Source organism: Aquila chrysaetos, chromosome 5 (assembly GCF_900496995.4).
Source record: "Aquila chrysaetos chrysaetos chromosome 5, bAquChr1.4, whole genome shotgun sequence".
Taxonomy (NCBI): domain Eukaryota; kingdom Metazoa; phylum Chordata; class Aves; order Accipitriformes; family Accipitridae; genus Aquila; species Aquila chrysaetos.
Genome location: NC_044008.1, coordinates 14,194,119 through 14,219,985, shown reverse-complemented (window position 1 = coordinate 14,219,985; position 25,867 = coordinate 14,194,119). Strand labels below are relative to the sequence as shown.

Below are 25,867 nucleotides of genomic sequence, written 5' to 3'. Positions count from 1 at the left end.
GTGGTAGTCACTGCAATGTGGAGAGTAAGTACATCTGCCCACACGGTACGGGAGTGAGTGGAATGAAGATCTTTTACTTCACACTGAAAGTTATCGCTTTTCCTTAAAATTTTGCAGCTGTTCTGGGCACTTCCCATTTTTGCCTGCTTCTATAAAAATGAACATATGGATTTAATGGCATTTGAGTCTCAGGTGATGTGACAGAACAAGCTGAGGCAGTGTGGGATGAGGGATAGAAATGTACTTGTAGGAAATAGGGGCATGTCTCTTCCCGTGGAAGCAGCCACTTGTAAAGAAAAATTAACATAAATTGTTTGTAGCTTTGAAGCGATAGATACCTTCACTACACCATCCTCTGGGATTAGGAGTTTGTAGGCAGCGCAGGACAGCTGAGACAAAATCCAACTGGGAGGGTCTCTCCAGGTCAGCAGGGAAATTGCACCTGCTCCCATTGTGAGGAGGATTACATGACTTTGTGCCTGTGCCTGTGGGTTGGACTCGGTGCCCTGGGAGGACCTGCTGGTGACTGTGCCTGGGAATTGTACAAATCATGAAGAAGCTGAACAAAGAGCTCGTCTCATCTAGCAGCATCTATGTTTGGCACCAGATTAGAGAGGAATGTATCTGATGTATTTAGAGAAGAAGGTATTCTTTACTGTTACATTTGTGAGACCATCCACCAATTTTCATAAAGCAATGCAAAATCAGGAGTCTCCATGAGCGTTCCTGTACCGCAAGCCCAGAACAATCTGGGCTGGCTCTGTGCAAACCCACTCAAACCTGGAAGCATCCGCCTTCATGGGGTTCTGCCAATAGAGCCAATAAATCCCAATGAAAGGAGATGCTCTGCAAGGGGGCATGAGAGGCAGAGCCGACAGTGGCATCATGCATCCCGTCCCAGGTGGTCCATTCCTGCCCAGGGACGGCTTTGCACTAGGTATTGCCCTGCATCCTCTTCTCTACCCCTCCACGCAGTTCCAGGATAAGGCCTGAGTCAACCCCAGGTAGATAGTCTGCAGGTCACTTTAACTATGTATAACTTTCATTATTTGTATTTATTGAGCTCAGATCAGTGCATTTAAAAAAAAAATACTAGATTTCCTCATCTTGTTAATAACTCAGTACAAAATATACAACATACAAAATGTGATTAAGAATATTCTAATGGAAAAAAACTTGTAACATTAAATCTATTTCCCAGGACCTGTAAGAAATACTGAAAAATCTGAGAGGAATGACTGTATTTGGTAGAAGTATACTGCATGTGGACTTTAATTTCTGAAGTTTTAAATGTTTCCAAAGGAAAGATCCTACAAACTGGAACAGTCATAAGCCTTCTTCAAAATTTCCTTTCCTGTCCTTTATTGTAGTCACATATATATTTTATATGGCCCTGTTTCTAATTCTTAGATTCAAGATTACAGCTGTAGGAATTCTATTTCCCTAAAGGTTTTTAATATATAGCACTATGAAATTTTTATAACAAAAAGGAAAATACACATTCCGGTGACTGATTTTAATGAAGTTTAAGATATAAATGTAGTAAATTATATTGATGCCAGAGACCTTTTTTTGCTTTTTGAGATTAAGTATGAAACACAATTTCTGTTGTTCTGACAGGGCAAAGAGCTAAGCACAACATACACAGGTTAGAAAGGTTTTGCCGTGGCATATGTATAGTCCACTCTGGGTGGATAGAAAAATGACAGACATACAAATCTGAAGATAATGCTGGCAGTAATTATGATGAAGAACATGAAGAAAGCTTCACTTTTGCATATTATGTTGTCTGAAAATATCAGCTTTTTTGGTAGCATAGATGGACTGCTGCAAAGTTTGGTAATCAATCTGTAACCAGAAATTTAATTAATCTTCAGTCATACAAAAAATAATTACACATTTAATGTTCTGCTGAAAAGGTGCATTTAATCTGCTAACATTTGACAGCTGCATTTTTCTTCTGAGCAGAACAGCGGTGGCTTTTCAATATTAGGTATGCGCATAGCTTGAAAGAATAAGATCAGAGCAAAGGTCTCCCAGCTGGTTTTTAAGAAATCTAATGGTAGCTGGTAATGTTAGTAGGAACACTTTTCTTCTCTGCAGCAGAAAAGTCATTAGCAAGAATCCCCCTCCCTCTCCATCTATCTCCAACAAATCAAAGCCAGACAGGAGAAGCTGTTATAACTGGAGATGTAGTCAGGTTCTGCATACTAAACGTATGTGCCATAGATGGTGGTTTACACCAACGTTTTTAAATTGTGTTTGCCTAATCCCCTGGGATGATAAATTTATTTTAACATGTGTTAAATATTTTAACATCCAATAGGTGTATCAGTGGTGTATGTCATGATTTAGGATTTTCTGTAAATTACTGTCAGTGAGAATTAGTGTCCACGTGGGTAAGCTTATAAGAGTTAAAAGTGAAAGGGAAGATGCAGGCATCAGAGACAGACACCAGCAGAGAAATATGCCCAGGATTATAACAGAGCATTAGCTCACACAAGTGCCAAGTGCTTCACAGCATATGCTGGATACAGTGCTCCTCCTAGCCAGGGTACCAGCTTTCCTCAGGTTCACCCTACTGAACCATGGAAGACAAAATCATCTGTTCCTTTTAGCATCAGTAGCTATTTATTGTCATTTGTGCCTATAAAAATTGACCCCAAAAGTCATAGAGTTGCTGCTTATTAGGGAACCCTTGGTAGAAAGAAAGTCCTTGTAATTTATTCACGTGCCAGAGAGTAATAGGGCTTGGTCTTTCTCTTAGAAGGGTATGAAGTCATTCAAGCATGTTTATTTGATTGGCAAAAGAAATGTATCCATCATACATAAAGTGTGCGCACTGCTGGTCCCTTGCCATGGGGACACGTCAGCGGTCACCTCTGGCTGTCCCTCGACACTGCTCTCCAGCCTACAACTGGCAGAAAGCAGCTCCTAGAAATGCCAGCCAGGACTTTCTGAGTGCTTCCCACCTGTTTAGCCAAGCCATTTGATTTTTTTCTTGCTAATGGATTAACATATTCTTCTTTAAAATCAATGTGACATTAAACAACAGTATTATAAGTATACTCTTCACAAGGTCAGTTTAGCAAGCCATTTTTAAGAGTGTGGTTTTGCACTAAGAGCACTGCAGGCACAAGACTGTTTCATATGCGCAGAGCAAAACATTGTAACAGGCAGCTTAGAAAGCCTTAAATCTGGAAAAAACTTCGTGCTAAAGGATAAAATGATGTTTCCGGTTTACCCAATTTGTCATTTTATCCACATTTCCTCTAAGAGAGAAAGAAGAACATCAGCTACATGATGAGCTTGCCAAAAACCCTTTTGCCAGCAAGTAACTGTACACCGATGGAGACAAATGTCCCTGTTGCCAGTCTGTTTCACAGCTCACGTGCGTTGCGTGGGGCACCATGGTCGTGGTGATTTATGGAGCTTTCAAGAAGGTGTTGTTGCTGTGGCAATTAATGCGTGCTCCCTGCTGCTGTGTATGATAATTGCTCCTGGAAATTAGATATTACTCTTAATTTTCTTTGCAGTTTGTCAATTACAGGTTTGTTGTCATAGCTGCCATGACAAATCAGGTGACCTTGCATACCAGGAGAAGAGCCTGGGACTCACCTCCAGTTGCATCTCTATGCAACTACAGAAGAGAAGTGTTTGCCATAAAAGACTACACATAATCACACCGCCTGACAAGCTGAACCTTTTCCACTTGAATGTGGCAATTTACAGGAGTGGGTTCTTCTAGGACAAGAGCAACACAGGCATGACGTCAGTGCTGTGCAGAAACAAGCACAGATGTTAAAAAGATGCATGTCTTCAGATCAGGATAAAATCCACTGAGTCTGCAAAAATGGAGCTGGAATTCATAAGTCCTTGTCAGCTGATCATCCCTTTGCCAGTCCAAGCTCCTGGGCTTCAAATGGAGGGCATTCTGGTTTCTTCTGGCAAGGAAGAGCACCTTTAAATTTACAGAGAAGTCCACGGTAGCAGCAAAATTTACAAAACTGGTGGAAACTCTTTTTTATGGCTTTTACACATGGCTGTCTTTCAATAAATACATTGACTACCAAGAGAACTAACGATTCCCCTGCCCCTGTCACTGGTAGAACCTGTACCAGTAGATGCTAAGGTATTTGTGGGCTGAATTTAACCCATGATTTTTAGGGTCAGTAAGAAAAAATAACGATAAAATACATCACTATGGAATTAATACAAACAGCAAAACTTTTGTCATGATTTAACCCCAGCCAGCAACTAAGCACCATGCAGCCACTCACTCACTTCCCCCACACCCAGTGGGATAGGGGAGAGAATCGGGGAAAAAAAAAAAGGTAAAACTCGTGGGTTGAAGAGTTTAATAGAACAGAAAGGAAGAAAATAATAACGATAATAATAGCAATCATAAAATGACAATAATAATAATAAAAGAAATGAAATATACAAAACAAGTGATGCACTATGCAATTGCTCACCACTCGCCGACCAATGCCCAGTTAGTTCTCAAGCAGTGATCTCCCCCTCCAGGCCAACTCCCCCCAGTTTATATACTGGTCATGATGTCACATGGTATGGAATACCCCTTTGGCCAGTTTGGGTCAGCTGTCCTGGCTGTGTTCCTTCCCAACTTCTTGTGCCCCACCAGCCTTCTTGCTGGCTGGGCATGAGAAGCTGAAAAATCCTTGACTTGGTATAAACACTACTTAGCAACAACTGAAAACATCAGTTTGTTATCAACATTCTTCTCTACTAAATCCAAAACATAACACTATACCAGCTACTAGAAAGAAAATTAACTCTATCCCAGCCAAAACCAGGACAACTTTCAATAATAGTTTTGGTTTGTTTTCCAGAATAATTTCAGTGGAGCTGCCTGAAGATGCAAGGCAGATCGGCATTCAGTTCAGATGGTGGCAACCGTATCACTCTTCTCAAGGTGAAGATGTGTGGGCGATCGATGAAATCATCATGACCTCTGTGCTTTTCAATAGCATCAGTCTGGACTTCACCAACCTAGTGGAAGTAACACAGTCTCTGGGATTCTACTTGGGAAATGTTCAGCCCTACTGTGGACATGACTGGACTCTTTGGTGAGAAACACATATTTATTTCTGTTCTACTTTTGTTTTCTTTGTCTATTCATCCTGCTAAGAACCAAGTGATTTCTGCAAATGAGTCTTTCTGGCAGCTCTTCAGAGTAATTGTCTCATCCTCACATTATGGACAAAAACACAGTTGCTAATCTAATTACAATTAGCAGTAAGTTTTTTACACCCCGTTGCACAGAGATTTATGTTTGATGGGAACCTTGAATGTAGCATTCTTACCCCACAAAATATTTAAAGAATATCCTAATAGAAACAATTCAGAAGATTTTCATAATCTTGGCTTAAAATACAGTCAGGTTAATATGGGTGTACAGGTTATGAATTAATCTGTTAAGCACAGGCCCTGAATATTTTGTAAGTGATGTTCAGATCTGTTTACATAGCCATTAAATTACACTCCAAAAAGGAAAGGCAGCAGAATGTTGGTAGAATGACATTAGTTATTTGTAGTTATTTTGTCCAGTATTATATCCATTTAGTCATTTACACTGTGATCAGCATTATGACATATTGCAATTATGCCCAAAATGTGCTGTGTATTTAGAAACAAAAGCAAGAAAACATCACCTGCCCCAAAGCAAAAAAAGGCAAGAAAAGAAAAAGAAGTGACAAACAAAGAAAAAGAAAATTCTGTTACGACTGTGTAAAAAAAAGCTTTTTTAGTAAAACGTTAACCTGCTTCACAAAAATTAAATGCTTGAGTACATAAGTGTAACATTTGGAATTAATACAAAGGAAGCTCAATTTAATCTCTGTGTTTTGATTAAAACCAAGTAAGTTTCATGCTAGTCTGATCAACATATAAACCCAGTACAGCTTTAATCGGCATAGATGTATTTATTTGGAGAAGGTACAATCACAGTAATTATAGAAAACCTCAAGAAAATATAAATAATTTTAGCATCCCCATGGACACTCGGAAAAACAGTGTTGCAATTTTATTAACAAGTATCTCTGAGCAATCTGATTTGACTTTCTGATCATCTGTCAAACTAAAAGGAGGTGGCTTAGCAGTAGGAACAACACCGAATCTGTTCTAGCGGTGATAATGAGGCAGTAGAAGCACCATTAACCACTTTAATAAGGACAAGGAAGGTACTCACTGCTCATTAAAATGAAACAACATGTTAGGGCTCAAACTGTTTGCATCTTCTTCATCAAAGAGTTGGAATGAAAGCCCTTTAATGACATTGTTTTCCTTCTGTTCTTGTAAGACCAGTTTATGGGGGGGTCAGGGGGCAGGTTATTTAAGATAGCAGAGGTTCCTCTATTTTCCTCCTATAACTCTAAATCAATTGAAATAATAAACGCTAAGCTAAATTCTCCATCCCATATATTGGCTAAGATTTGTAGTGCTCAGTCATAGTGTAAATGTTGAACTTTTCATGCATCAAATAAAGAATCAAAGCTTTGCAATATTTCCTTACTATTTATGTGTAAGTATTTTTCATTATCACTAGAAGACATGAACTCTATCCTTCACTGACCTTGTTTCTCTCAAGGGAAATTTTTAAACTTACACAAATTCTGTACAAATGGCTGCTAGTTAAATTAATTATTGTTGGCTTTTCCCAGCTGTGAGTCCATTTGGTTCTCATTTTCTAACTCATGACTTTCTATGAGCATAGTTTGCAGTAGCACTTACACCATTCTCTTGAGAAAAGTCTGACAACAGCTTTTTCATTAGTAGGACTATGGTAAATATGCTATAAATCATTTTACAGGGTGTCATCCCCAGGCCCGTTTTCACTGAATTGCCTTTAATTGTCTATTAGGCCTCTGTTTCTGCCTCAGAATCTGTAAATCTGAAATATTTATCCTTAAAATTGGGGAAAACTTAAAACTGAGGAGGGCAATTTTTATTTTTATTGAAGAGGAAGGTTGTTCTTTTCTATACCTGGCTTCGTTTAGAAAAGAGGGGTATGTTGATATACATAAGTTTTGAGAAAAGGTGATTTTTGAGTGTTTTATAATCGTCTATATCTGGAACAGTCACTTTATTTGATCATAGTCGTCAACATGCGGTTTCAGATTGGTTCTTAGACTTTATTACAGCAAGTGTGTTGAGTATACTGAAAGGACTCCAGAACACTTTTAAAATGAAATGTTTGATGATGTACATTAACTCATCACTACTCCAAAATGCTCATACACAAGCAAGGTTTTGACCCAAATGCCTCTGGAGCGTTACAGACTACTTACAACCACCTGCTGAAATGCATTTAAGTATTGATAAGGATGCTAACACTTTTTTTTTTAAATATTCATCTGGACACAAATAAAATAACGTTCTATAAATAAACTGTCTTCAGTCAGATTATGACATTATGATTTAACTCAATGTAGCAGACAATAGAGTGTCCCACTGTCCCTAGAGCAGCCTGGGGTAAGACTGTAAATCTGGCTTGTAATGAACTGTCCTCATGGAGCAATGTAATACAGTTGCTCTACATCAGCTTGATAGTTCACCTGTGTTTATAAAATGTTTTGTCTTTTAGATTGATTATTACTCTCTAATATGCAGAAAGTTTCTTTCAGGTAATTGACTTGATTAAAATATAGTAATACGTTTAGGAATTATTTAGCAAAATAGGTATGATGTGATGTAAAAAGACATAAATGTCTCCTGCCTTTGATGGAAGCAAAGCTGGGGCTAGCGTGAGCATTTGCCCATCACGTCAATATTGTCAGTCAATGCAGCTTTACAAAACCAGCTACATCCATGTGGCTTTTCAGTATTCCTGAAAGTACCAGCCATGAAAACGTTGTAACTCTGGGGATCCCAGAGCAATTTGGAGCAGCACAGATTGGCTGACATTGGCTGTGATATCATTCCCAGAAGTACCAATTAGTTGGCCGTGCTTGGAGGGAGAGCAATTGTTCTGAGGGCACCTATGGGTATTGTGTTCCTGCGCCTTCGCAGGTCTAATTATATACACGCTAGAAACCAACTCACAGCTACATATTTATACAAAAATGTAGCCTCTGCATTCTCATTTCTGAAGATTTTTTAGTTAATTATTGTTATGCCAGGGACATTACTCTGTCTTTTACAAAATCTGGAAACGTATTCCAGCTGTGTCACTCCCAGAACAAAGAAAACATTTGGTATTCCAGCAGAAGAGCATACCCCTAACCGCGAACACAGGAGAGCTGGAGAGCAAAGAAGTGGCAGATAAGGTGGAACCCCCACCTTTAATGCTACCCTTGTTCAGCTGGAGGCAATTTGTGGATGATAAAGGTCTTTGTGAACCCATAGTGTGATTTCCTCTCCTTAAAAGAGCTTCTTATGGAGTATCACAGATTGTCTTCATCTCATCACTAGCTTCCTTTTTCACATTTCTTTAATATCCATTTTAAAGAGCTGTTTTGACTTTAAAACAATGCTTACTTAACATACTGTGTAAAATATCCAGGGCTAAGTTATTAAATAAAAATGAATACTAAACTTAAAGTGTTTTAATCATGACCTGAATGCCACCAGTAAAGAAGATTAGAGTTTAAGATTTTTTTTTCTAGTTTTACACCAGTAATATTGAATAGAGGGAATTTTTGTGGAGACAAAGACAAAATGGAACATTTAATTCTTTGCACCTATGCTGAGTACCAGTCCTTCACTTGTGTTCCATCACTTTGGGGAAGACAGCTTCTGGGCAGATGCTTCATCAAACTGTTTAGTTTTAACTCCTTTATTCTGTTCAGATGAGCTTTAGGTAACTGTGATGTGTTGTGCCCAGGTTTATGTGTGCAATGCCAGATCATTTTCCAAAGCATTGCGACATATAACTTTCAGCTGATTACACTGCACATGGCTGACTGATACCTGAAGAGCCTGGTTGTACTGGCACAGATTTCCCAAGGTAAAACTTCGATTTCCCACATCAGCCATGAAATTTCAAGGTGCGTTGTAGAAATGAAAACTATGTCAGACAAAGTCAGCTTTACCTTTTAAATTTGCAGGTTTTTGTCATTTTGAAAAATACAAGATAAAGTTTGGAAGAAAAATAAATTCAGGCATTATCCAAACAGATTCTTCTGAGATGCATTCAGTTCTAACAATGAAGCCACAAACCATAGGTTGCCAGCTGGACCACTGACGAGCGTACATTATATCCTCTGCTCAACTTAAAATTATCCTTCCTATTGAGAAGAAAAACACTGACAACACTGGCTGAAAGAGCAAACAGTTGAGAGACAGTTTTCCAAGGCAACTTACTGCCTTCTGGTCCAGTTGTCCATGACAGTGCCCCAACAGTGAAGGGAATGTCCATCCACAGTCACTTCGTGGTGCTGATCGACGTAGACTAGGTAGTTTTATATGGTGCCATGAGTTGGATCATCCTTTAGGAAATGAAGTCACAGAGAGCAAGGTCAGAAAGTAAAAAGGAGCCTGGATCTTAACTTGTGCCAAGTAACAGCAATTTGATAATGACAAAACTAATGTCAGCTTTCAGTAATTTCTTCTAAAGCTTTAAGGTAGGATGCTGACATTTATGGCTTGACTGCTCTTTCTAGAAAGGACGCTATAGAAAACAGTGTGGGTCAGTGAATTAATTTAAGAGTGCTAAGTAACACTGACTTGTATTCCTAGTCATTACACCAACTTCATCGTGACCTTGATTTTTACAGGGTAGAAGCTAATATGTTTTATTGTATGATATTGAAAGATTAGGATTTCTTATTTAAGATGGTAAACTAACTTACTTGACCATAAGGGCAAGCTTGAACTAGATTATTCTGTTCATCACCACTGTACTGAATGTAGCTTTTTATTTTTGCATGATGATTTGCAGTGATTTTTCTTGAAAAAGATGCAATCCCTATCCTAAATTGTTCACGTTTAAGAATAGTCTTAGAAAATGTTGAAGGTGAAAGGACTACAGTACTTCTGAAGACACTAACTAAACATCTCAAACTAAGGAGAGGGAGGCGATTTCTTTCTTAAAAACATTCTGTTTTGAAGCCTAGCGTGCAGGATTCAAAGCTTAAGTTGTTGTTACTTCCTCCTTATACCTGTCTTGCATTTGACTTTTTTTTCCTTTTGAATAGTGCATAGAAGAAAAACCTGCATTTAAATTGAAATAACCTTGTAATTTCATATATATTGTGTTACCATGTATGTGATAACTGGGTACCTTGTATCATATATGAGGCTTGGCGTGTTCCAAACATTACTACTGACAAAATTATCTTTTCCAGTCCACTGGATAATATAACTCTTGTATCAGTACATCCTGCAGAAAAGAAGCTGAGGATAGGTGATATTAATTCTGAAACACAGTCAAAAGTCAGTGAATGCATTGCATATAGAATCACTTGAAAATCAATGGAATGAAAAGTCTATGTAATAAGGATATTTTAAACTAAACGCAGTGTATCTTTACTGTCCAGTGCTTGCATGAAATTACAGCTGTTACTGTGACATGACCTTAGGCAATGGACACTCCTGGGGAATGAACTTTCTTTGTGTTGTTTTTTCTGTACATTATCCTTTCCTTGATCCTAACTTGATCATTAATACAAAGAGCATATAGTAAGAACTAACAGAATTATTCAGTGTTTCACACTCTGGGATACATCAAGGCTTTCCTTGTAATTTGCAGAAGTACCAACAGAAAGATGCTTCTGCACATGGTCTCATCCCATGCACCAATCTCCAGAACAAAGAAAGAAGCATCACTGTACTTAACCCAGAACCATTGCTACTGTTCCTTTCTGAATTATTTTGGGGATGGATCCTGATTCTTTCCTTACATCTCTCAGTTTTACAGGAGATTCGAAGTTAGCTTCTAGCATGCGCTATGTGGAGACCCAGTCTATGCAGATCGGAGCTTCGTATATGATACAGTTCAACTTAGTGATGGGCTGCAGTCAGGCTTTTACTCCTCATATGGACAACCAGGTGAAACTGGACTACTCCACCAACCATGGCCTCACGTGGCATCTTGTTCAGGAGGTGAGGCTGGCATCAAGGACCTTTGTCTTCCATAAACTCTGCTTATACAAAGATCATCTGAAATATACTTGTGGCATTGAACAAAGGGAGATGTTTTCCTCATTCTCCTTTCTATAAAAAAATTCTCAATTGGAATCAGTCAAAATGACTAACAAGAGTATTTAAACTGTTCTTCGTGATATTTGGAAGAAAGGTATCTGAGAGCCTGAAACACAGAATTGTGACAGGAATGGACCAAGGCTGAGAAAAGAACTGGGGCACAGATAGACAGAGCTACAGAGTAATGGCCGAGATCTGTCCTGTGCTATTGCTTTGTTTTTCAAAGCAAAATGCATCTACTGTTTCCTGGAATTTAAATGGATAGAAATTTTTTCTGCCTTTGTGCGCAGCGATTTCGTAAATGGAAAGCGCATTCCTTTGGGGGATTGTAATGTAGAGCCTTTCATCTCCCATCCCTGGTTCAAACACAGTCCAGGGCCGTAATGACCGGCTGTTTCCCCGTCTCTGCTAGAAGTGCAAATAGCAGTGTTGGCTGCTATTTCCCCATGTGGCTCAGCCCTGTCTCAGCACAAATGCGAATAGCGCATTTGGGCATAATTTGTGCTTTTGTTTTCCATCTTAGATGGCAAGCTGGACTTTCCCTGGCCTCAGGGTGAACTAACCAAGGTCCTTCAGCTGCCTCTGAGCAGATTCAGAGGGTGTCAGGGAACTTGTCCTGGTGCGTTTTCACAGAGGGATTTGAATGTCTTGTCCCACATCTTCTGTGAGCAATGAAAGCATTGTCCTGTTACCTTTTGCCATGTTGTGTTTCGACATGTTTACTTTGGTGGGCAGAGTAGAGAAATGGCAATAACTGAATTTTTAAACTTTGCAAATCCAAGTAATGCTTTTTTACCTTAAACACAATTCAGAGGAAAGCTATAAACATGGTATTTCAAATTATGTTCGTGTCTTTTATACCTAGCAGGCGTCATCATGGTGTCCAAGAACAGTTCCTAGTGGTGGGTGCTTGGGATTTGTCCTTGCCATCAATGGAAGATCAGTTGCCTTCAGATTGTAGTGCTCCTTTCCTCTCTCAGCGGAGCTGAGTTCAGAGAGAAAACTTGCAGCCAAATTGTTTTTCTCACACCACCCAAGTTGCTGTGATAAAAAAGTAATAGAGAAGGCTATTTGTAGTATATTTCAAGGACATAATCTGGCAAATACACAAAACACTAATTAATTAAAATTTTTGAAAGTTTTGTTTGCTTTGCAAGGACTGATCAGATCCTGTTTTGTAAGATCTTTCAGGGGAGATGAATCAGCAAAAAATGTTTGAAAATTGCTGGAAAGGAAACTAAGCCTTTAGAAAATGTACTGAAAAAAAACCCAAAAACAGAATAAGCTATCAGATCTTCATTTCATACTCTAAAATATTTCAGCAATAAATTTCTCTGTAAAATAATATATTCTGCCCTTCTTCATATTTAATATATAACTATTACTATATAATTTAACTATATAAATATTCTTAATTGCTTTAACTACTGTAGAGAATCACTGCTTTATTATTAGTTTCAGAGCAGTCAAAGTAGGCTACTTGCATAGGCAGGTGTCTGTCCCAAAGGTCCCCCTCTTGCCTGACACCCCACATGGGGATGAGCGCAGCAGCAAAAGGCGAAACACTCTTGGAGAGGTGGTGACGGTCGAGAGGAGCTGTGCTGTGGCAGTAGTGGCAGAAGGGACTCTCTGAATGGGTACCTAGAAAAGGAGCACACAGGTTCATAATAATATTCAAGCACTTTATTAATATCTCATCAAAACAATAGCACAGAAGTTTTGGGTGCTGTTCTAGCAATATACAAAAAAATAAATGGAATATTGCAGAAAAATGGAGTAACATGGAAGGGCAGGTCTAGAAAACAGTAAGAGACTGAGATAATGGACTTCATTTATATTTAATATAAAAAAGACTTGATAATTATCAGATTTTCTGAAAAGAAAAAAGAAAATTTGGGGAACAGACCTCTCTAGGAATCTGAGTGGAAGGAATCCTAGGAGCAGGAAGGGAGAATTTACACCGTTTGCTGTAGGTGTCAAAGGTAATACAGCTGCAGAGCATGGTAAGGGCCTCTGGAGGCAGCTTCAGTAGACCGCAGTTGGATGCTCTCGTGTGGCTCTGTCTGTTCCTACTGCTGCTCCCCACTGCAGATGGAGGGACTGGGGGGAGCCAGCATCCCCCGGCAAAGGCTCGCAAGTAGGTCTCTAAAATGACTGGTATAATGGTCTGGAAGTCACTTTCATAGACTTATTCCATAGTGGACTTGTAGACTTACTTCATAGTCAGCAGTAGATGCTTGAGTGAGAATAGTAAAAAAAATGAGCTAGGCATCCTCATTGAGGAAAGCAAAACATCACTAGTCGCTAACGCTAAACTCTTTAAATGAGTCATATGGCTTTCTCCTATCCTTAATTGTACTACTGTTAGTTTTCTGACAAATTTCTCTGCATCATGCCAGGATTTTTCTGCCTCTGGGTCTTTCACTCCAACATCTGGACCCCGGCAAGCTCCTGGGTCTGTGAATGTTTAACCCTTGCTTCTGTTCCCAATTCTTCCTCAACATTAAATCTGGTTTTGAAATGTTTTACTTCAAGGAATGTCTTCCCAGTATGCCAAGCTGTCAGGAGTTTACATCAGCAAGTATTTACCACTCCAGCGAATTTACTCAGTGGAGGAGAATCACCGTCCTTTTACCACAGAAGACCTGGTGAGCATTTCTTTCTTCTTTTTAATTTTTTTTGGGGGGGCGTCCAGATAATTCATCTACTTTTAAATTGCTGTGACAAAGATCAAGTCCTCTGTAGATCATACTCAAGTGGGTGGGTGGGGTGCCGGGGTGCCAGGGTACCAGGGCTGACCCTGTTGCAGGTATTTAACATAAAACACCTTCCTTACATAATTAGAGAGTGAAATGTTGGTGAAGTCACCAGAAGCTATTGTTTAAGACTGTTTTTAATACATACTGTGACTCTTCTAATAAAGTTCAGACCTTTTCAAAAATAGTGGCGCTTGTCTGTAAATGCCCCACTGGAGGAAGGCTTTATTTGGATTGTTAATTTTTATTTTGCACATTCCTTATTGTTTACATCTTCAGACCAAAGCCTTGTATAAACAATAACTAATGATTCATTTCTGGGAATTTTTTACCTCTTGTTTCTTTTTATAGCATGTCTTAAAAAATAACATTCTCTTCTGCAAAAAACAGCAACAAAAATTATCAGAAACACTTACCCTGTTAATCTTATTGTAATCAACTTGTTTTGCCTCCCCTAACATTTTTATTTAACTAGATTATTTCTTCCATTATTTATTTTAAAATCTTTATTATAACATACAAATAAAAAGTTGTCATAAATCTCAATAATCTTCAGAGCTTCCTTCATTTGAGAGTTAAATTATTCCTATTAGAGTTACACTTTGCTTATGTTTGACCTGAATTCATCACAGCAATTGCAATGAGAGCTTGCTCAGATTAAATTATCATTGTATTTCCCAGTCCTTCATCATTCTTCTGCACTCTCCACAGCCTCAACACAATCTATTTCTATCAACCACCCCATGACACCTTCTTTCAACGCACTGGCCTTTTTTACTGTACAGCCAATATTCAGAATTTCCTATTTCCAGGCAAAACATCAGGGCAAATATTGAATCCTTAAAGCGTATCAGGTCAGTTAATACCAAATAGCACAAGTAAGTCTAAGAAGAACTGCTTTGTAGTTACATTATAATGTACTAAATCTTACACGCTGTTATGTGCCACCAGCTGCAAAATCAGTGGCTCACTTAGACACTTAGGAGTTTAAAAAGTGTCTACAATTTTGCAGGTTAAACTCTAAAGTAGGCTGTTATTTTTAAATTTATTTATAAGATGTATACTGTACTGAAAGTTATTATTATACAGTGTATAGTTGATGATAATACCAATGTTGTGGGCCTTTTTTTCTTTAGAATCTAATAATTTTCTTCAGCATATGAGGTAACAGAAGCAAATAATTCCACTTTAATTTAGGAGACTGTGGGGAGAAATTATGATGAAATAATAGGCGGGTTCCTGTTTTATGCTGCGCACAAATCATAAATATTTCACACTCTATCTTGCATCTGAAGGGATTCCGGTCTGTTAGCAGAGTTTTGTTTGTAATTAAGGAACAAATTACCACTGAACTTTGCTTTGCTTTTCATAAAACACATTTTCAATATGACTGTGTTGTACTATGGCACAATCAGGGTGAAGAGGAAGGATGGCTGCATGTTCCACACCAGAAGCAATCCAGCACACCAGACACATCTCAGCCGCTTTCCCTCTTTTTTCCTCTTTTCCACCGGCAAGGAGCAGATTGAGGGCTCAGTCACTCCTTTGGCTTGAGATTGGGAGGGGAATTTTTTTTGCATTTTTAAAGCACGCTTACTAACAGAGGACAATTTTCTGCCTTTACAAACCTGGGCATTACTGGTGAACATTTGATGTGCAGAGCTCCTCTGCCAGCCCGGCCACACAGAGGGCACCAGCCCGGGGGCCTGGTAGCAAAAATGCTCCATAGGGTTCTTCTTTGGGGCACCCTCCCTCCCTCTCCTACCACCCATGGGCAAAAACTTAGCAGTGGCCAGGAAGAACAGTGCAGAGGGGGAGAGCCAGGTCTTCTGCCTTCCCAAAACTGGGGTGAGGGGAAGGGACCTCTGGGGACCTTCCTTCTGGCTCAGCCCCACAAGACACCTAAATGAGGACTCAGGACCGAGGCTTGAGGTCTCGTTAGCCTTGCTCTGGCCCTTGGTAGCCTCAACATGCCCTCATACCCCTGCACAGCCGTGCTACAATTGCCGGAGCTTTTATCCCTGCATGCACAGCATTTTGCTGAGGGCTTGCACCTTGGGTGCACAGGTAGCATCAGGCTGCAGTACTGTGCTCATGCAGCCAGAAAATTGTTCATAACAGTACCTATTTCTCTTGTAAAACTTTCTGGGCATGCTGGTATTTCTGCACATCTGTAGATGTTCTGCATCTGGCAAGCGTGAGTTTACAAGGTCTGTGTTATCCGAGATTTGGGATGTTAGGAAATCTGCTGCAACAGTGAGACTTGTATCGGTGAAATGAAATGTATGCACCTGCTCACTGAAATTGTATTGTACTTGAACTGAACATTTCTAACACTGATGAAAATTAATTTCAGTTTTATGGGAGGCATTTACATATGAACAGGCCTTAATGAGATACAAGCAGCTGTCAGTTGCTGACTTCATAAACAAATCAACACCTAATGACTGAATGAGAGTTTCAGGATAATTGGGTAAATGTAATTATGGTAACTCAGAAGGTAGCAAATATAATTTTATCAGGTACAAATTTGCATTAGATCGTTAGGGTTTTTAATATCAGGAGAGAAGACAATGATTTTATTTTAACTCATATCTGAAAAATTTTATAACAGAAAGAACATCATTTCACTTGCAATACATCTGGGACATGATTTCCTTGTGCATATGTAAAATGTCACGCAACAACAGTGACTTTCATTTGACATCAACCTGACTTAGATATAATGTCATCAGAAAGCCAGATTGCCTTCCAGTAGCATCAAAAAAAAGGGGGGGGGAAGAAATATGAGGAACTAGGGAGGTATATTTTGCTTGTAATAAAATGCTTTCATAACTCCTCGGTACTGCACTTCCCATTTGAATAGCTGTCCAAACAGTGACTGTCCAGAAAACCAGTATTTTATCACTGAGAATGTGGCTGACACTCAGCTCCTTATTCTCTTTTCTTAATTAACATGGCTTTTTAAAATTGTTGATTACCATTTTTAACAGCATAATCCTCTTAAACTGTTGTTACCTTGAGGTGCAGAGCAGCCTTGGAAAGCTTTCAAAAACAGCGAGCAGGACTGGCTTTTCAGCGGCATTGCTTTTGCAATTGCGAATTCAGCCTAACAAACACGTGTTATCCCTCACCCAGAGAGGAATCTGAATCTGTGAGAGCTTTTGCTGCCCACAGCCGTGTGACGATGGCCCCGCTTTCCACGGACCCCCCATGACCGCCCGGCCGGGTGGGAAGGCGAGGGCAGCCCCTCGCCCCGCTCCAGCTCGGGGGCCCTGGGATTCCCGCAGCAGCGAAGCTGTCCCTGGGCAAGAGCTCTCTTTGTCTGCAGCTGAAAATAACCCCTGCCCGCTAGGATGTGGCTCCCCAGGGACCGTCCCCAGCTGCCTAGCTGATGCACGCACCTCCCTGTCAGCTTCATGTTCATCTCCAGGCGGCAACGCGACTCCTCCCTTCCTCCCCTCCCCTTAAATGAGGGAAACAGATCTCCTGCCGTCGCTGAATTCATCTGGGGGAGCTTCTAAGTAACAAGCAGAGCTGAGCTCAGCCTTAGCTTGATGTGCAGCCAACATCTGAGACCCGAGGAGGAAGGCAGAGCCACCCTGGCAGCATGTGGCTCTGTGCTCTGCCCCTGGCAGGGTGGCAGTCCCCTGCAGCAGGACGGGGACGACGAGCCTGTCCAGGGAAACATTTTGCCCAGGTGAAACCCACGCAGGCCCCAGCATGGGCTGTCGGCCCTGGTGTCGGCTTCGCGCCTTGCGGTGTGGGCCTGCTTTCCACGGGCCCACAGTCCTCGGAACAGCCCCACAGCGGTGCCGCACAGGGGTCTTCTCGGTGGTGTTTCAGGTGTGGTGCTCCCCTGGGCACAGGGGTGTACTTTGTTATTACCCACGGGTGGGCTCTCCCCACTGTTTGTGTAGGGCGGGTGTGAGCCTGATGCCCCAGAACCAGCCGCGATGCACCCAAAGAGCCACACCGCAGGGACATTTGCACCCAGCAGCAGCCGGCAGACGGCTGAGGAAATGCCATCCATGCCACACCAAGCAGCAACGGGAGCTGCGTTCGGGGGGGCACCACCACTTGTTGGGCACCATGAGACTTCCACGGGATGGCAAAATTGCCCCTACATCACTTTAAATCCCCCCCAGTTTGCTGTAAATACCCCCGGGCTGCAGAGTCACACACCCCACCTCTATCCACACACCTTCACTAATGAAAACCAGAGGAGCCCGGCCACGGTGCTGTCCCTCCTGTCACCTGGGCAAACAACATGACACAATTTTATTGGGTGTGGGGTGGGCTGTCTGCTCTAAAACCTTTCTTTGGTTTCAGTATTGTTATTTTCCTCAGCACACACGAGAGTTGACACCAGTCATGACAGCTCTTTCCAGAGCACACAGTCTCTGTCAGGGCTCTCTGTGGTGCCGTTGATGCTCTGTAGCGAACGTGAACACCACCACCGAGGTGGTGTTCAGAGCACTCCAAAAATAAACAGTAACTAGTTGTGGTGAATATTGACTGCCCATTATGCCTATGCAAGCTTAGGAAGTCCTTCGTGTGCAGATTACTGGCATTGTGCACTTCTAATGGATAATTCATAGCTCTTGTAATGTAACCCATCAATACATTATATCCCGAGAGAGTATTTAATCGGCAGATCTGCCCCCGCAGATTAACTCTGCATGCTGTAAAAGTGCTTACAGTATTTGCAATATCAAGCAGATACTTAAAGACAACAAGGGTGATTTCAATTAAAAATCAAGCCCTTGGGCAACTTCACTTGTTTTTTAAAGAAATTCAAAAGTGGTATTTTAAAAATTTCTCCAAGCATGTACTAAACTAATCTTTGTGTGCTTCTAGTATGTGGCTGGATGGCTTAACTGCTCTAACGTACTGTCCATTTTAGCTGCACAGGCCTCCTCTATCTGTTTTTTCACTTCCATACATGCAAGCAGGTGCTCAGCCACCTTTACAATATTCATTTTAAAAGGTCTTATTCTACATAAATTTTGGGGGGTGGGGGGAAGAGCTTTTTATCTTAAATTAGAGTAACAGCGTTATATCCCATGCCATCATTAACATAGCCACTTAGGAAAGAAGCTCCTACTTCTTATAGGAACCTCCTCAGCCCACCCAGTCAGCCCTTGGCCAGGCACAGGCCTGTCCCAATTTAAAGTCTGATTTTTAATTCTCTGCAGTCAGCCTTGCTTTCCCTGTCCATCCCCTCCACAGCTCTGTGACTCAGCCTCAGCGCGCTCATTGCCCCCACCACCCCTTTTTTCCCAGACCGAACACGCAGCCAGCACAGCCCCTTTTGCTCCATCACGATGAATGGTTTCCCATCTTTGTTTCACTTTACATGCACTGTATTTTTCTTAATCTCATTCTGGAACAAGCATGGAGTAGAGGGTTCCTGCGCCCACCAGCTGGGAGCTGCCACTAGCCAACGCGTGTAACCTGTTGGATGTGTACAGGTTGGCGGGGCAGCTTGGAAAGGCTCGACAGCGACAAAAATTACCCTCCTTGTGATTAAGTTTCTTCTCCAGCCTTGGTTTTTATGGATGTCAGGCTGGGTTTGGCTAGCAGGATTCACTCAGCACAGAAAATCTCAATGTCACATTGGACAATCTCCTAGAGGGCCAACATCAAGCACTTTTTAATAGATAATGTTACCTGACTTCACTATAATAAAGAAAAATAAAGCTGTTGAAGAGAAACTATTTAACTAGAAAGGAGAAACTACAGCAAGGTGGTCTGCTTGAAGAATATTACAAATATCCAGAGCTTAGTTATATATAGGCAAGTAATCTAATCCAATGATTCCCCACCACAATCCTTGGGTGTTACAGATTTTGTTTGAGTAGCTCGCCAAGAGCAAGCTATTTGCAATGTGGAAAAAAATAGGTGCTATGAAACTGGATCTTTGTCAAAAACTTGTGATCGCAATGTCACTAGTGATATGTGAGCAAAATCTAGTTTAGAATCATCCTGTCAAAAAGAAATTTCTATATCCAATAAAAACCGGTCAACTATTGTTGAATGGAAATAGATGGTATTCAAAGGGGAGAAACGCTTACACTCAAGAACTTTAATAGAATTTTTTTAATGATAAATATCAGAAGAAACCTTTTTACACAACTTATAGCCCGTTAACTGTGACCAAAACTATAAAAATCAAAGTCATGCCCTAGATCCACCTTTCTAGTTTTGCAGCCTGTGACCTGTGACTCTTGCAGAATGGCACTCAATAAAAATCTGATAATATCCATTGACAGGTTTATCTTAAGGTAATGCACAAAGGCCCTGTAACACCTCTGCAGCCTTCCTCAGAAATGTTATTAAGAACTGGAAAGCCCATTAGATAGCTCTGTGCAGCAAGTGGCATCATCTAGAAAGTTCATTTACAAAAATCTGTCTGGTTCTGCCAGTCTTTTGCAGGCTGGGCTGTGATTGTGATATCAACTTACTTTATTTTTTATAGTTGCATTTTATCTTTTTTCCCACAGTTCTGTAAAAAATCACAAATTAAAGCATTGTTATTGGTTTTAAGGTCCAGTGCCACACGTTTTCGCTGGAGTCAGTGCTACTACACAGCCCAAGATGAATGGGCCTTAGACAACATCTACATTGGACAGCAGTGTCCCAACATGTGCAGCGGACATGGCTGGTGTGACCATGGCGTTTGCAGGTATAAAGCATTTGCCAGTTCCTCTTAACAATGGTCTCCTGATACTTCAGGTATCCTATTAGTTTGCATAATCTTTTTTTTTTTCCGCTGTTGTTCTTATTTTTAGATTAAACATTAAAAAGTAAAAGCGCTATGAGGGGTTAGACCATTCAAGCAACATTAACAGCCTGTTGCTCCACACCTCTCTGTCCAAGAACCCATACCCTTGGAAGATCCAGGTGTTGGAAGAGCTTTCAGTGGCACAGGGCTGCCCTGCTGCAAGTGTCCTGGTGGCCACTCCAGTCCTTTGCACAAGGACCCCAGGGATCAGCTTAGTGCCGGAGCTCTTTTGCTGCATCAGAGTGATGCCAGGGACCAGCTTAGCGCTGCTTGGCAGCCGCTGTCAGACCAGGTGCAATACCAAGGGCACAGACTACTGCCTGCCAGCTACAAACTTTCTGGACACCACAGGCTTTTTTCTAGAAATAAGACATAGCTTTATTCCATTATCCAGTTATTCTAGTTTGTTTCCAAGATCCAAAATTCCAATCCCAGAATGATTTGCTATTTCACATCTAATTTTAAAAGGTCAGTGCACCGCCTTAAGTAACTGTCAATGTCAAATAAAGTCTTTAAAAGCTTGTTACATTTACATTTCCTTCCAGGTGTGACTTGGGGTTTCGGGGTACTGAATGTCAGCCTGAAAATCCCCTTCCTTCAACCATCATGTCTGATTTTGAGAACCCAGACAGCCTGAAGACAGAGTGGCAGGAAACTATTGGGGGAGAGATCGTCAAGCCTGAAGAAGGCTGTGGGGTCATCTCATCTGGCTCCTCGCTTTACTTCAACAAGGTACTAATGGGGGATGGGAGAATGAGAAAGGCATGTACTGTAGGTTTGAATGGAGCGTGATGTGGTTGTATGGCAAAGAAAAGGGAGGTGGCAGAAAGCTGCACACAGTATAAGAAGTGCATTAAACAGCACAGCTGTGCTCTGCAGGTAAAGAACAAAGCAATCAAAAGAGATAGGGAAAGACACGTGCATTATGTATTCAAGAAAAACCAGCTGTAATGGAAGGAAGTAAATCACCAGTGTGCTGGGAAGTGTGTACATTCGTACTGTCTTAATTATGTATTTTCTGTTTTAAGACTCAGTTCTTTCTCAGCATCCAGCAGCTCCCCTTTGTTTGTTCTGTACTGTTCTGGGCGAGGGATGGAGAAAGGTTGGCTTTTCAGGGGACAAGCAGCTCAATTTGAGGTCACAGGACCAAAACTAGTGAACAAACCAACCCTCTGGACTTCTAGAAAGTGGTTAGCCTGTGGGAGGATACTCTTTTGTATAACTTGGATGCTTTGCAGATGAAAATAATAGAGCAGGAAAGATATATAGGGAATTCTGCTAATTAATGGCAATTATAACTAAAATAAAAAGATATCTTTATGACCAGATGTAAGATTATGGGTTGTAATCACAGATTTATTTTTTATTGTTGCTCCTCGGGTCTAGTACTGGGTTTTGTTTTGTTCTTAATTGAAAGGAAGAGTATAAATGCAGCTATGTGCTTCTCTTTTAAAGGTTTGATCAAACTGCCACTGCTGTCATGATAGCCAGATTAGTCCCAGAAGAATAACCCAATATGCCACGCTGTGTAATTGTGTGTTGTTTACCTCATTACAAAAATCTAACCCATCAAATAATTTTCAGCACTCCTACATAGTCTCACATCCAGCTCCCCTGGAAATGCAGCTCTGTGCTGAAAATTTCATAATAGACCAATCAGTATAACTAGCTAATTGTGATAATTGGATTTTTTTATATAATCGTCTTCTCTGTTAGATGTTTTTCCTTCTGGCTCAGTTCCTTATGCCAAGTTTCTCAAAAGTAGTTTGCTAAATTAGAATTAACCTGCTATGATCTTTCTTCTGATTTCTGCTACGGAGGAGTGAAAAACTCATTTAGAAATTCTTGGCTTCTTTCTATTGATCTCTAAGGGTTAGGTTATCATTCATTTCTTGAGTAGTAGCAGTCTGTGTGCCATCAACAGAAGGTGGTTTATTTAATTTCTGTTTAGATCTTTTTCAAGGTATCTAGTGGCCATGCTGGTAGGTAATAAAAAATTATTTTTATAGTTGCCCAACAGTTCTGTGTTGTTTTGGGAGCTCATATTCACAGGCTCCATTTCTTTTTATTTGCTCAAATAGCCACTTTTTATTTGAATGTCTAATGTTTACTGCCATAATCAATTACTGCTACCAGAATTAATGTTGGCTTTGTTCTGCCGACCCTCCATCTTTTGTTTTACAACTCATTTTAATCAATTGTAGGTGTGTTTGTAATACAGAGCTCTTTCAATTAGCCCCTGCAATTCCTCTGAGGTTTTATGTCACTTGTGCCCTTTCTCAATTAACCTGGTTCTGTGGTTAACCCTTTGGCAAGCAGAGCTGTTGTGGGGTGTAGATACGGAAAACCCACGTGGAATAGTTTTACAGCCAGAGCTTGATCCACTACAGGTCAGTACATTGGGTACCCTCAGCCAGCTGGGACACATCTGCCCATGGGGCAGCAAGGGTGTTTGCATCTTAATTATCTGTTACTAGTTTGATTTGATGATGGTAATTTCAAATTCCTTTGGGTCTCCAAATGAAGCTGTGAAAGCAAACTACCAAGAGATTATCAGTGTCACCTTGGCCAGTATTAGCCATGTGGGGCTGCACCAGGAACCTCGGGGCTGCACCCAAGGCTGAGCCCATCTCAGTCTCATGGCACCATCCAGGAGGGCTTGCTCAGCTGGGGATAAACCACCAAATAAACAAAAATAGGAGGCATAGTTCAGACCAGATCAATATGACTGTATCCTAAATGAGTTTTTTGAGGGTCAAAGGATTCTTCACAGGTTTTAGTTGTCATCAGTGGTGCAAGCTAACCAAGTTTCAAAAACAGAAGCATTCAGCCTACAGAAATTAGTCTAGCAGTGTGATGAGGCCTGTTTGGTAGAGTCTACAAATGAGCTATGGACCCAGGCTGTAACGGCAGCAAAGTGAAATGTTCTGAGTAAGAAAGCAATAGACATGTATCTGTGCTGAGTTTACCCTGAACTGGGGAGAAAGAGGAAAGAGGTGATGAGTGGAACAGGATTTAAATTAATCTATCATCTTATTAAAAAACACAGATGATATTTTAAATCTCAGCTCATAAATCTTGTTACTTACGTCCAGCTAGATCATGTCACTTTATTATCTCAAATTTGTCTGGAAATTTGTCAGAAGGATCATGAATGTACAAGTGAGACAGAGAAAAACATAAATATTAATTAAAACATAGGCATAATTTTATAACTTAGCTCAGGTTTTCCTTTTTGATACCTTTATATGCTTGGAGATGGACAGGAAACCATGATTTTTTAGGGAATTAGAAACAGTAGGCATGTTGCTGGTTCTGCTCCATTTTGGGGGGCGGTGCCAGGTTGCAGCTACTTTTAATGAATGCAGAAATATGATCCCCACATCCTCCCTCCAGCTACACGTATTTGGCTTTGCCCTACCTATAAAAGCTTGTGGCGACACAACGCTGTGCTGGGGCAGGGCTGTGCTAGGCACAGGGCACGCGAGTCACCTCTGCAGGGACACTGCTCTCACCCTGTGTCCTGCCTCACCACAGGCAGCTTCACATCACATATCACCATCTTGTAGGCTTGTTGATGTGCAAGCCCACAAGCTCAGCCTCAAGCACCAGGGCACAAGGGGAAGAGGGGAACAGGATAATTCCAGTTACAATAAAAGGCTCTTAAACCTTAAAGCTTCTTTTTAGCTGAATATGCTCTGTCCTCCTTTGCCAACATGCACAGAGCAACCATGTTGACCACAGTGTAGACGTCCAAGAGCTGCATCCTGCTAGAACTCAAAAACATCCTTGGAAATGCTGTTCACTGCATTTTATGAGTCTATTTTTTCTGTCAGCTGTGCTTAGGTAAACCTGAAACCAAATCCACAGGTTGAGAGACTCCTGATTTACAACACTTACTAGGAAAAGAGCATAGTTTTGTGTAGGAACAAATCATACTCAGGTGAGGCATGAAGAGAAAATGCCACTCCCTTGTTCTTGTGTAGGAGGTGGGCTTCAAGCAACAGATATTATAGGGGCTATAATTTCAGATGATTGGGTAACCCTATACAGTGCAAGATTTGACTGGGGAAATGAGACTTCAGAAGTGTCCTTTTACTGCTTTATGCTTTCTCATTAAAAAGCTGAATACTTAAAAATTTAGCCCTGGTTGGTTCAGGATATCCAGCATCTTGCTCTTTGTCTCCTGAAGGTACCTGGAACCTTGAAGGAATGAGATGAAATAGTTGTGTGGAAATTGTGTTGTGCAGTCGCATTGTGTGTTGAAATCTGATAATAAAAATTCTTGTGAGATCACACCAGGGTGATTAAGACATAAAGGATGGCCAAGCAGAATTATTGTCTGAAGGACAAAAAAAAGTCATGTTAACACAAAATTCAATGTCCTCCATGTTGCACAATTTTCTGTGGAATATTCATCTGTGTTGGACTTTAAATATGTCTGTTCATAGTGAAGGTGTCATATTTAATATTATTATTGCATTATTGCCCCTCTGTGTTTTTGTATTGTAGGCTGGGAAAAGACAGTTGGTAAGCTGGGATTTGGACACGACCTGGGTGGATTTTGTCCAGTTTTACATCCAGATAGGAGGAGACAGTTCTTCATGCAATAAACCAGACAGCAGAGAAGAAGGTGTGCTGCTGCAGTACAGCAATAACGGCGGTATCAACTGGCAGCTGCTTGCAGAAATGTATTTCTCTGACTTCAGCAAACCCAGGTATAATTTTGGTCTAAATTAAATCCATACTGCATCAGGTCTTTTAAAAAAAACTATTTCTCAGTTTATGAAAACATGAATAATAATTTCAAGTTGTAATGCTTAAAAGCCATCATTATATGGAAACTTTTCCAGGCTGCCACAGTAAACTCCTGCCACTAGGAAGAAAAATCTAATGAAAGTGGGCCTTAAAACTGAAGTAAAATGTCAAGTTTCCAATCACTCACCTCCCATGTGAAACACGACTAAAATGCTAAGATCTGCAAAACATTAGCAAGCAAATACAGAACTTGCCCAAAAGAGGTATAGAAATCCGCCATTTCCTCTGGCTCTGGTTTCAGATCTAATGAACATGTATTAATGTCACATACAACAAAAACTCCTTTAAAGAAATATTTAAGGAGGAGAAGAAATCATGTTGAGCATTTCAAATTTGCTGTAAG

The 25,867-nt window shown here is 40.7% G+C and overlaps 1 protein-coding gene across 2 annotated transcripts in view; it reads left to right on the top strand.

The window, feature by feature from the left end:
* Positions 1–25,867, top strand: part of RELN (reelin) — a 305,081-nt gene that overhangs the window by 201,439 nt on the left and 77,775 nt on the right. For both annotated transcript variants that reach the window (XM_030014298.1, XM_030014297.2), the window contains exons 20-25: positions 4,854–5,090; positions 10,872–11,064; positions 13,699–13,811; positions 20,470–20,607; positions 21,252–21,438; positions 25,219–25,424. In XM_030014298.1, the coding sequence (XP_029870158.1) occupies positions 4,854–5,090; positions 10,872–11,064; positions 13,699–13,811; positions 20,470–20,607; positions 21,252–21,438; positions 25,219–25,424 (1,074 nt within the window). The remainder of the gene's footprint in view (positions 1–4,853; positions 5,091–10,871; positions 11,065–13,698; positions 13,812–20,469; positions 20,608–21,251; positions 21,439–25,218; positions 25,425–25,867) is intronic.